This window comes from Copadichromis virginalis, linkage group LG11 (genome assembly GCF_057382275.1).
Source record: "Copadichromis virginalis isolate Kocher_CV1m ecotype Utaka linkage group LG11, C_Virginalis_male_GT1.1, whole genome shotgun sequence".
NCBI lineage: Eukaryota > Metazoa > Chordata > Actinopteri > Cichliformes > Cichlidae > Copadichromis > Copadichromis virginalis.
Window position 1 is genome coordinate 28301947 of NC_140628.1, and position 12609 is coordinate 28314555.

At 37.5% G+C, this 12609-nt stretch overlaps 1 protein-coding gene and 1 long non-coding RNA gene across 3 annotated transcripts in view; one reads left to right on the forward strand and one right to left on the reverse strand.

Annotated features, from left to right (window-relative positions):
• On the reverse strand, window positions 1-11398 carry LOC146698947 (CTP synthase 1-like). Of its 2 annotated transcripts, none has more exons than XM_085471846.1 (18): window positions 11285-11398; window positions 9347-9526; window positions 8116-8286; window positions 7865-7965; window positions 6812-6928; window positions 6486-6569; window positions 5898-5978; window positions 5060-5211; window positions 4311-4443; window positions 4053-4141; window positions 3378-3472; window positions 2829-2891; window positions 2647-2690; window positions 2465-2561; window positions 2329-2384; window positions 1997-2093; window positions 1658-1802; window positions 1-1207 (listed from the first exon to the last, which is right to left on the reverse strand). In XM_085471846.1, exons 2-18 carry the CDS (start codon window positions 9510-9512, stop codon window positions 1132-1134), a joined length of 1767 nt encoding a protein of 588 aa, XP_085327972.1. In that variant the 5' UTR covers window positions 9513-9526; window positions 11285-11398; the 3' UTR covers window positions 1-1131. The 2 variants fall into 2 exon arrangements, with proteins under 2 accessions (XP_085327972.1, XP_085327970.1); XM_085471844.1 differs by having other exon boundaries at window positions 11254-11398.
• LOC146698948 (uncharacterized) overlaps window positions 10860-12609 on the forward strand; it is a 23992-nt gene continuing 22242 nt past the window's right edge. The window contains exons 1-2 of the long non-coding RNA XR_014922735.1: window positions 10860-10926; window positions 11461-11598. This is a non-coding gene — a long non-coding RNA (uncharacterized LOC146698948). The remainder of the gene's footprint in view (window positions 10927-11460; window positions 11599-12609) is intronic.

Sequence of the window (12609 nt, forward strand, 5' to 3'; positions counted from 1 at the left end):
TGCTGCATAACACATGCATCTAAATTTAATAAATAAAAGGCATTTCAGTACATTTGGGTCACACAATGGTAACAAAATGGGATCTCATGTTACTTAGTAGACTGAAAGTGCAAGAGGGACATTTGATAGTTATAACCTACTAGATGCTTTTACTGATGCTTCAAGATCCATTTGAGATCGTAGTTTTAGTTTTATTCTGTTGTTGTCGCAAAGGTTGCTTAAATTTCCCCAGCTGTCAGATGATTGTGCATCAGCATATTTCAATTTAAACAGTTCTTAGTCAGAAATAGCAGTAAAGGGCAATCATGTTTCCTGGTCATAGGCAAAAGTTGTGCAACATGAACTGGTCAGTTCAGTTTTAGGGCTTCACAAACTAATGGCGTTCCAAAGTGAGCGAGTCTTCAAATGACAGCTTACGTGCAGAAATTAAAAGCCTGCATCCATGTGATTGATTCATGCCTAAATCTTTAACATTATCAGAGCAGAATATTTCACATTTTCACCCAAGAGTCACAGCTTCATGTCCAAACAGATCTGGATGTAATACAGAGAAAGATTGCTTAAAACCAAACCAGTATTAAACTATGGGGGAAATACAGATGAAAAAACTGACAATTACAACAATTTAAAAAGGTAAATATATCAGTAATTCCCAATATATATATAATCCCACCTAACCCTTTCTCAATTCCAAAAAACAGAGAAAGTCTCTGAAAAATATTTCTCTGAAAAACTCCAAAATACACATCTTCTCATTATTTTACCAGAACATCATTATGATAACGGCAGTACACTTTATACCGATGGGCTGATGTCTTCCCTTTAATCATGTACCTTAGTGTATTCTTTTTTAACAAGTTCCATTACAGCAACAATTTTTTAAGTTCCCTCATAAAACCTTTATTAATACTTGATTTTTGCAGCAACTTTAAAACACTAAAATAAACAGAATTCACTACCTTTAATATTTTGCTGTAGGCAAAATATTTGAAGAACATAAATTATAAATTGTTATGACAATAAAGTATTAACAATTCAAAAATACAGAGTAATACAAAGATTGTTTGTGCAGAGTCAGTCAGGGTATTTCCTGGGTGATCTCCATGAGCGGCACATACACAAAAATTACTTCTACAAAGGCAGAAACTTCAGCTCACGCATGTCCATGTCGGGAGAGCTGCTACCACTGTGATCACTGTAGGTGTCCCTGAAATGAAAGGTAAATTCAGAAGATTATTACATCAGCAAGACATTATAGGGGCAATTTTTTCTGTAACTGCGGGAATTGTTGTGACATAGCATCAGTTTTAAATGCAGATATAATATGTGTGGGCAAAATGCTTAATGACTGATGTTAAATATTGATCAAGTTGTAGGTTCTTTGTAAGAGGTTTTTTTCACATGTTTACCACTCAGATTACTTATTAAAAGTGTCATCAAAGCATAAATGTCAGCTAAATATGATAAAAAATGAGAGAAAGGTGAAATAACATTCAACTGTTTGGAGGTTGGAGAAACACCGTGATGGAATAAGCGAACTGGGAAGTTATAGCTGCAGTTACAGCTAAACTTCAAAACTGTTGGACTGTCACCATTGCAGTTTCATTTCCTTTAAATAACTTTTGGATTGGCAAGTGATTGATGTGCTGGTGTTTACCGTGGAGAAAGGCGACAGCCCTTGGCCAGGTAGCTCTGGAGTTTTCCTGCAGAGGCCAGCAGGAGACCAAAGTATGGAGGAGAAGGTTTGATAGGTCTGGAGGTGAACTCTGGATGATACTGCACTCCAACAAAGTAACAGTGGTCTGAAACCAAAAAATTGCATATTACTGCACGTTTCTGCTCCCTCAGGCTTCATTTAAACAACAAAGATTAAATGTTTGATATCATAACGAAGGACAGTTTGGGGTTAAACATGATTTCTCTACATCGTGTTCAAGAATTGTATGTATTAGAAGAAGCCGGTGGGTGCTGGATTTCAAACACACTTTCCCCATACCCTCTAATTCAATGACTTCCATCCGCTCTCCTTCCACATCCTGACCAACAAACTGAAGTCCTTTTTGTTCAAAGTGATGCTTCAGCTCTGGATTCACCTGAAATAAGATAAGATTCTGTGATCCAAGGTTTTATTTTTTGTTTTGTTCTTGCAGTACTTCTAGAAGAAAAGCCATGGGCCCAACAAAACAAAATAATGTTCAAATCAAATCTCAAAGTTAGATAAGATACTGCACACAATACTTTTGCTTAATAAATTTTGTAATTACAAAATAATTTCCACACTTTTCGCTGTATAATAAAAAAAAATTTAACCCTTGTTTGGATCACTACCTCAAATCTGTGTCTGTGCCGTTCGTCAACATATTCCACATCTCCATATAGCTTTCCTGGAAGAATAAAAAATATTTTATCAACAGTAATTAGGTAGAAGAAGTCCAGGTATCATTTGATCCAGGGAGATACATACTCAGCACACTGGTGCTGGATGAGAAAATGGTCCGCCTCTTTCCCAACCTCATAGTCCCACCCATCTGGCCTGGGTTGTGTTCTGGCATGTCAATTACCTGTAGGGATCAAATCAAGATTATATAACTAATAATGGATGGTAAACATGCATGGTAAAAAAACAAAACAAAGAAGATAACATACCACAGGGTGTTTGGATTCTGGATTAAATTCTGTGGAGTTGGCATCTGAAAAACACAAGATGAACTGATCTGAGCACAAATCAGCTTTCCAATAGGTGGAAGCCTTAATCATCATTAAATTAGAAACCACTGGAAGCAAATGTTTCTTAGCTGTGTCCTCAGCAGAACTAAACAATCACGTACCTTCCCATCCAAGAACACTGCGGGCAAATTCACACACTGCCAGCTGCATGCCCAAACAAACGCCTGCAAAGAACAAGGCCAGTGGAATTCTAAATATTAAACAACATCTTTTTACATAATATATAAATCACTGACTACATGTAATGAATTTGGATATTAAATGCTACCTCATATGATTAATTGTCAGTAAAGAAAGGTGTGCAGTAAATACAGATTACCCTTTCAATATGCACCAGAGAGAATTTCAGCAGCCAAAACAAATACAAGACCTTGAAACAAAACCCCAGTAGGGGGTTTGTCTTTTCATTGGTGTAAGCGGTATTTGAAAAATTCATATCATACATAAAATATATGAACAGCATCCCAGCACATCCTCTACACCACCCAGCACTAAGGTGTGTAGGACAGAGTCTCTGCTTAGACTGAGTCTATATCTATAATCAACTCAATGTGTTTCCCCCTATTTGTCTTTCAATAACTGCTCAAACTACGTCCAACTGCAATATAATATGATACACAACATACAGCATAGCCTGACATCTCCCTTACCCAGGAATGGCTTATTCTGTTTCCGTGCCCAAGAAATAGCCTCCATCTTGCCTTCTGTCCCTCTTGCACCAAAACCTCCTGGCACCAAGACACCACTGTGGAAAAGAAAGAAAAGACCATCAATGCTCAATTCACTGAGATTTCACAGACACATGTAGAACCACTTAAATCTATTTAAACCTTGTGTCACTCTCTCTGGAAAACTTAAAAAAGCAAAATGCCAGGCTGGTATTGTACAGCCAATGTAAGATAATTCAGTATCGTATGGTTAGTGAACTAAGTAACATAATTAGAAAAGCTTTCGTTTGTGATAGTATCTGATTAAGACACACTAGTGACATTTTTCTTCAAAAAGATGAAGAAGAAAGAAGAAAAAAAACAACAACACTATCCTAAATTGTGTTTCCTTTATCAAAACAACCCCCTGCGGTAATACAATAATCTTTTTCGCTGTCCCCAACTTGTAGCATAACCTGTTACTGCTTCTTTTGAAACAGCCACAGACAAGCAGGACTTTTCTTTTAACCCATTTGCAATATTGCTACTACCATAGCTGCACGAACTATAATACTCTATATATATATAATAGAGTGTACATTTTAATATCAACAGCTGCTGATTATCCAAGATTATCCACACTTATTAGCGTGTTTTCGCCTTGTTTTGTCTACTCACTGAGCACTGCAGAGTTTCTGCCAGGCCTCGTGATATTTCACTGGATCATCTTGCAGGGTTGTAGTCTCCAAATCTGCAGAGTCTATGTACTGCAATAACAACAAACAGTGTAATCTGGATAGAGATCAGTCAACAACAGGCTGTACAAATACAGGAATATGTGAGGTTTTATTTAAGTATAGCAAGTTTATCTAAAAACAGTCCAAACTGAAAACAGCGATGCAAAATTCAGAAATTAGAAGAGAGTTGTCTCCTTACCTTGACCTCTAGTTTGTGATTAATGGCAAGGGCTGAGTGCTCTAGGGCCTTAATAACAGATGTGTAGGAGTCAGCTAACTTTGTATATTTTCCCACCAGGGCTATGGAAACATGCTCCAAGAGACGGTCGGATCTGAAAAGAGAGGGAGATGATTTATAGTACAGAATCTGGTGCATTCTTTGAATGATTACTTCCTCAGCTACCCGTTTTACCCGATCCCCTCAACGCTCAGTATGTTGTACTCACTAGGGAAAGAATAAATAAATAAATCTGCTTCTGGTGTCAGCATTCTTTAGGGAAAGTTTTGTGACCAAAATCATAACAAGCAACATTATTGCTGACATATTAGGAGGTTCTGAAACTTAGATTGAATCTGTCACGCCTACTTGTCTAGTAATGTTATGTTCAAGAAGTGAATATAATATTTTTTTTCATTAGCAGTGTAATGGTGACTAAAAGATCATGCCTGGATGATCTACAAGTCTGACACCAAGTTTTAAATTTAATAAACACACAGAGTCCTTTTTTTGTGTTGTATTTGAGGTTATGTCATGAGCAAGGAGCAAAAACAAACAAACAAGCAAACAAACAAACAAAAACAGCATCGTGGATATTCAAGGCTTCGAAATACACAGTCCAAAACACATAGCAGCCAAGTCCACCTTTTTGTACCTTAAATGAATGTATCTAGTTTTCTCTGTTCAAGACAAAATTCAAAATAGTTAAAGGCTGAGATACTCTTTCCTACCGGTCAGCCATCTCCTTCCACTTTGTTAACATCTTTCTGGGTCTCATCTCAATGGGCAAGTTCAACCGCTCGCACAAGTACCTCACAACACCCTGATCCTCCAGCAGCAGAGGAACTCTATAAATTGAGGAGACATCGTGGACACAGATCACCTGAAAGGAATTAGAAGACGTGTTATTTGTTGTCATCTGCTACCTTTTTTTTAAAAAACCATTTTAATACACTGACCTGTCACTTTATTAGGTATGCCTTAGCTATCAAAAGGACCACAGTGTCTCTTGGTATAAAATGTTACAAATCCCCCACATCTTTGCAACATCACCGCTGGTCTGAATTGTTGATACAAAGTAGGATGGATCCACGCTTTCAATTTCTCTACACCACATTCTGACCCCTTCTGAATACCCTGGTTGTAACGAGTGGTTATTTGAGGTACAGCTGCCTTCCTATCAGCTCAAAGCAGTCTGTCTATTCTTCTCCGAACTCTGGAATTAACCTGGAGATGAAAAATCCCAGTAGATCAGCTTTCAAAGTCACATCAACTTTCTTTCCCATTCTGATGCTTGGCTCAAACAAGCACCTGAGCAGGTGTACCTAACAAAGTGGCTGATGAGAGGATATGCTTTCCACATCTGAGGTCAGCATCTATCTAAATCTAATGATATCATAGCAACAAAAAGTAATTACTTAATAATAATAAATTATTATATAATGTTATATCTATTTATAAAATATGACAACATTATCTGAAAGAGTAGATGTGAGTAGTGATGAGAACTGCACTAGCTCATAACTAACATAAGTAGCCTACCCTACCTACAGTTTTACAGGAAATCACCTGTGTGGGCTCCACATGACAAAACATGGAGATCTTTTCCTTGACAGATGTTTCTAGAGGAGTTGTGCAGCGACAAACAATCTGCCAAAAGAAGGACATATATATCAGGATAATGTATACAAACAAAATAATGCCAGAGCGCACACTTGAGTGTTTACGATTTAATACACTCCAAATTTTATTTGATTGTGTACATAATGAAATTAACATGTGATTCAAAAGGATGGCTTTATCAGAAGAATGAGGACAAGATCTGAGAGGTACACTCTTAAGCGAGTTTAAACCAGCTTCTTTGTGCTAACTGACTTGAGAAAACCTAAAACCGGGCATTTCACATCTCATATGACTCTTCGTCCTCACAAAATGATCCCTGTGAGTTCCCCCCAATCCAGTGACAGACATTATCAGATGATACTGATATAATAGTGGTAAAAAAAAAATCTGCCAAATCAATCCTACAGAAAACAGTTCATCTATTGATTTAGCACGCAGTTGTAAAATTAATTCAAGTTAGCCATTTTAATGCTTAGTGCATTTGATATCCATTTGACTTGCAGATATAAGAATCAGTTTAATCTGACTACCCACCAAATCTGCAGACAATCCCAGCCCTCTGAGTTCTCGGACGCTGTTCTGGGTTGGTTTGGTTTTCTGCTCCCCTGTGGTATTGGGCTTTAGAGAAAAGATACAGCCACACAAAACAAAGCATAAATGGCCGTGCAATATAAGTCCAAAGTGATTATCCCCCCCTGTTCAATACCACGTTCCTTCAATTACCAAAAGAATGAATTTAAGACTAATGAAACAAAAATATTTCAAATTACTCATTAGATCTGGTGATCTTACAGGTAATCAATTTTTCTACAATATCTGCTAACACTACTTGGTTGTGCATGGTCACTAGCAAACCATACCTGTGGTATCAAGCTGACATGGATGTTGCAGAAGTTCTCCCTTTTCACCTTAAACTGGAACTGTCTGAAAGCTTCAATAAAAGGCATGCTCTCGATGTCCCCCACTGTGCCTCCTAGCTGTGGACACAAAACACCAGCTTAAAGCACAGAATTACATGCAAGAATACACAGGCTGAGCCTCAGCACTTTGGAAAGACTTGGGAAATACAGCACACTGTCAGCAGTACCAAGCCCATAATACTGTCAGCGCTGGTTTGAAGTATGCTGTATAGAAAGAACTGCTAGAGGCAGGATAATAATTTAACTTGGTTTATGAGAACTTGACTCTTTTAAGCTGCAAATATATTAAAGACGAAATAATTCTGCAGCACATACTGTAAAATAAACACTTGATTTATAACACAATGATTTAACACTGTTTTTTAAAAATACATAAAACATTTATTTCCCAAGGCTAGAAACAGCGCCAGTGTTTTTACAACCTTTCAACAGCAAATCATTTTTTAAATCCCTCTATTTACCAGTTTTTACTGTTTTTTTTTTTTTTTGGTGCATCACAGTGACACTCATTTGTTCGGGTTCAGCTATTTCTCAGACCTGCTGCTGAATGGTGCCAATATTTGCTATCGCTTCAGGCAACAAGCTTTTTTTTTTTTTTTTTCAATCCTTTTGGAAAATGTCATCTACTTCTCAAAATCACTAGAAAAACAGAATTGCACAAATGATTAAAGCGGTGGTACTCAGACTGTGAGGTGTGGAGCTACCGCAAGTGGGGCATGGACGACCAGTTGAAAAATGTTAAATGAAACTAAGTTGAATGAAAATTATCCATTTTTATGTGAAAAATACATTTGTTGTAGATATTATAATTACTTTATTTCAGAAAAATTCAACAAGTATTCCACTTCTGAAGTGGAGCATTATTTTTTTTAAAAGTCTGAGAACTACTAGACTAAAGAATGACCCATGGTAATGTAAATAAGATACTTCCCACTGCAGCATATTTATTTACACTACAGGTCACCTTGGCCAACAACATAAATCCCAGCTTACCTCTATGACACAAACTTGAGGCTCCACACCGTCCTCATCCACTGAAATGGTTGCCTGCTTCATTACCCATTCCTGAATAGCATCTGTGATGTGTGGCACCACTGACAAAGAAAAGAAACATTTTAGCTATAGTTATCTGTGCATTTGCATTGTATAACTCAACCCTGAGAAATGCATGCACACATGTCAAATCCGCTTTCCTAAGGCCCGTTTTGGCAATAAAAGCAGTTATGTAAACAGTAATATCCAACCTTGTACAGTCTTGCCCAGGTAGTCTCCTTTTCTCTCCTTGTTGATTACTGATTGATAGATCTTTCCAGTTGTGATGTTGTTATCTCTGATAAGGCGGATGTCCAGGAAACGCTCATAGTTACCCAAATCTAGATCCACTTCCCCACCATCATCGAGAACAAACACTTCACCTGGAAAAGACAAACAGTACATCAGTGTTTTCACACAGTTTGTTTCATAGTAGCTTTTCACCTGGTAAAAATCCTTCCTGAGCCCCACTTGAGCCCCGCTTACTAACATAACAAATAAATATATACTTGACACTTTATTACGTACACCTTGCTCATACTGTGTCGGAACCCCCTTTGCCTTCAGGACTGCCGTAATTCTTAGTGGCACAGATTCATCAATGTGTTGGAAACAGTCCAGAGGTTTTGGTCCATGCTGACATAAAAGTATGACTTACTTTGGTGCAGATTTGTTGACTGCACGTCCAAGATGCAACTTCCCTATTCCACCAAATCCCAAAGGTTCTCTATTGGAATGAGATCTGTGATTTTGGCACAGTGAACTAATGTTGTGTTCCATTTGCCTCCAAAGTCAGAGCTATGAATGATGCCATTCCTAAATTTAGTTTGTTCAACAAAAACTTGGAAAAGCAAGCAATGCCATTAATGCATCACTAGCAGTACAACCCAATGCTTGCTTTTGCTTAAAAATGCTGCTGCAAGACATTCACAACTGTCGGTGGTCTGTATATGAGGTGTTTGTGGTTACAAACACACGAATATGCAGGATATCTTCTCTTTTTTGGGACCACTGTATAAAAAAATCTCAAGAGATCAACAGTTTTTGAAATCCCAACCCAGATGGCAAAAACAACCATGTCATGTACAAAGTCACTTAATCTACCTTTCCTTCACATTCAGCTGCTTAGTTTGAACTTCTTCAGCTCATCTTGACCCTATCTAAATGCCTAAATGCCCTCAGTTGCTGCCATGTGATTGGTTGATTTTACACTTCCATTGGCAATCAGTTAAACAGGTACACCTCAAAAAATGGTCAGGGACTGTACACTGTATGGAAACAACCTGTGCCCACACCACTCTACCTTAAAGGCTCTAACACTCCCACAGCGCTTCTTGTCAAATGTTAACCACAGAACTCCATCAAACAATTGAATCAAACTGCTGATGGCAATTGACTGAGGACAAGGACATTGTTAGAAGCAGTAAATTATAAATTACTTACCGTGCTCATAGGGTGAAAAGGTTCCAGCATCAATATTGATATATGGGTCGATTTTGATGGCTGTGACATGAAGACCGCAGGACTTAAGGATTGTTCCCACACTGCTGGCAATGATGCCCTTACCAATACCAGATATAACGCCACCAGTAACCAGGATGTACTTCATAGTGGCATCTAAGACTAAACACAGAAAACAGGAATCCAGTAAATGACTTACAAATGTACTTTACATTTCTAGGACAAGTTCTTAGCAATACTGGCATTTACAAGCTTTATTTACTCAAGTAGACAAATAGTATTAAAAGTCCCAAGGGTCCTTCTGCAAGTGGAAAAAAAGACATTTTATTTTATAATTTTCTATAGTGTTTTTGGGGAAAATAAATAAACACATGTCCCGCTATCCAGCGAGATATTTTAGTTGCTGTATGCTATGCTTGACACGACCCTGTCACCAATACTCCAGAACTTAAATAAGTAGAATTGAATAATGTTGTTTAATACATTTTTGGCCTTCTTTTAAGGTAAGGATAATCAAACTCATACTGAGCATTTAATTTCAGATAAGACTTAATTTACATGGCTGAATCAATACATTATTTTTATTTGTAGATGACGACATAAACATAACAGGGTATCAAACCAGTGCTAGTATTTGTGTTTCCTCAGAAAAAGACCCAAGCTGTGGAATGTATTGGACTATAAAAGTCGAAAATGTAGTTATAAAAATAAAGGAAGTAAACAGAATTGAAAGGAATTTCTTTCTTGGTAATATGTAACAGGCTTCCATCTGTCAGAATGACCGACTTGATCACCCAGTCAAGTCAAACAAGATCGGAAGAAAACAAAACATCTCAAACAGGTTTCAAGGGCTGCACATAAGTTGTGGGACTTACCACCCTTACTGTCCTTTAAATATATTGACGTTAAGTAAATGGGTTTAACAGTTAAAAGACATTTCTGTAGCAACAAAAAACAACAACTTATTTTAATTGTTATATTTGTTAAATAATATGTTATATTTATTAATTTAGTTATCTAGAAGTTAGGACAAGAGAAAGATCATTTTGTTTGTGCGTATGTGTGTGTGTTCGTTGGGGGCGGGGTCAGATTCAAGGAAAACCCTGCACAGAATGACTCCTAAACTGTCTATTTTAACAAGGTACTTGCCCTGCACCAACATTTAAATGGAGAATTTCGCTATGTGCTCAGTAAATTTATAGCTATAACACTTACCAGCACAGCCTGTCTGTTTCATGGTTTGATTAAACTGACAGCATGATGGTGTTTTTCCTTATAGAGGTGTGGCTAACCCTTTGTTTACATCCATTTGTTTACATTGTTCGGACCTATGCATTACAGTGAGACTGTACGAACACAAGTGGGTAAATCCATATTGTAAAACCTAAGAATGTGTTAACATGTGATCGAATTACACCGGTGTGAAACACGCAGTGAATCATTAACTTTTGTTATTGTTTTTATGAATGTATGAAGTTAAATTGGCGGGAAAAAAGAGCGCAAGAGTAACTTCTCCAGAGGGGCTCCTGAGAGCTTTCGCGGGTTACTGAGTTTAGCCGCAGGTAATTTGTCGTTAAAGGATTGCTACATACATATTTCACAGAGGAAAACTGGTCGGTTGATTAGTTTTCACCTGTCGTAACCCAGCTAACATTATCCATACTGTCTTGTGTGAAGTCCTGGCTTACGGATTTTACTTACAGAGACAAAAAAAATGATTCATTCATTAGCATCCAACAAGAAAAATGTCATATTTATCGTGTTATTATATCAGTTAACTGGTTATAACCAATTTTGGGACACCAATAACCAAGTTAGCGGCATTTTCTTCACCTATTAAACGACTTTCCGAGATACAGCGTCAATAAAAAAAATCCATACAAACTCACCAAACGGCTATAGCAAAGTGTCCAGAAATACCTTGATGTAGTGTTTATCTAACGAATTTCTTTCTGTTCGTAAAGAAAGCCCACGTTGTTGCAGTACAGCAAACACGTGTATGACAGGCTGCGCTGACTGGTTGAGCCACTTCTCCAACAGTTTGCGTCCTTCCGTTTCGTAATGTAAGTAAATTTTCCTTTCTTTTGTTTGCTCAGGCAAACCTTGGGCGCCGCTCACACAGGATTAACCAATGGGAGAGCTGAACTGCGGAGAAACTCTGCCTTACAGATTAAGCTACGGTCGAATTTTTATGCCCGAGTCTACACACTGGGGCGAATGTAAAGCATTTCAAGGTCAGTGCAGCTTTTTTGAAACTAGAAATTAAAAATCATCAGGAAAATGATTTTGGATTATTAAAGCCTTCTTAATCTTTTTTTCTTTGTATAAATTGACAGATTTTCTCCACTACTGTGATGAGATATTATCATGCTTAGTAGTGATTACTAATTAAAATAAAGCAAAAAAAATATAGCTATTATTCTAATTTGAAAGTCAAAATATGTGGAGAAGAACTTTATTCTAATTATCATATTTGTCCGACTCACCACTAGATGTCCTCAGTTTTCTATGTTGCATTATTCATCCCCTAAGCAGGCTAAAGCTTGACCTTTCACAAGTATAATAATACTATTAATAAATAATGATCTGGAAGGAAATAAGCCTTACATTTACTAACACAGAAATTCAATGTCCTCATGTATTATTGTTTGGCAAGTGTGGCACAATGAGACAAAGCACTAGTCCCACTTAAAACCCAGTTTACACCCTAACACAGCCTCGAAGATATTAAAGTTTTTTGTATTCACTGTTGTGCTGCTCCAGTTTTGCTGTGGGTAATGAGAGTGGTGATTCTAATTCATTTCTGTCCATGATCTAATTAAAGACCTCGTCCCTGCCACCTCATTTTCATAAGCTGTTCCCTTCAATTACATCTGACAAGTGAGCAGAGACACACATTAACCTCCTGCAGGAAGAACTACTGTGCTTTCCTCGTGTCTTTGAAACATTAAAATACAAGAGAGCCATTCAAAGCTAATTCCACCTCTCTCAATCTACCTATTTGCAAAACATATCTGAGGATAAGGCCGCACCCACCACCCCCACAGTCTGATGTAGACTTTCTTTGATGCAAATGACAAGAGAGTGCCATGCAATGTTGTATTTTGCAATGCTTAGTGGTCATGTGTATCACAACATCCAAAGTCACTCTCTATAAATGCAACACTATCAGTGTGTATACCTTTTTCAAACAGCGAGAGAAGCCAAAAGGAAGAAGCTTAAGTTAGAGCGAAACTTGTTGACCT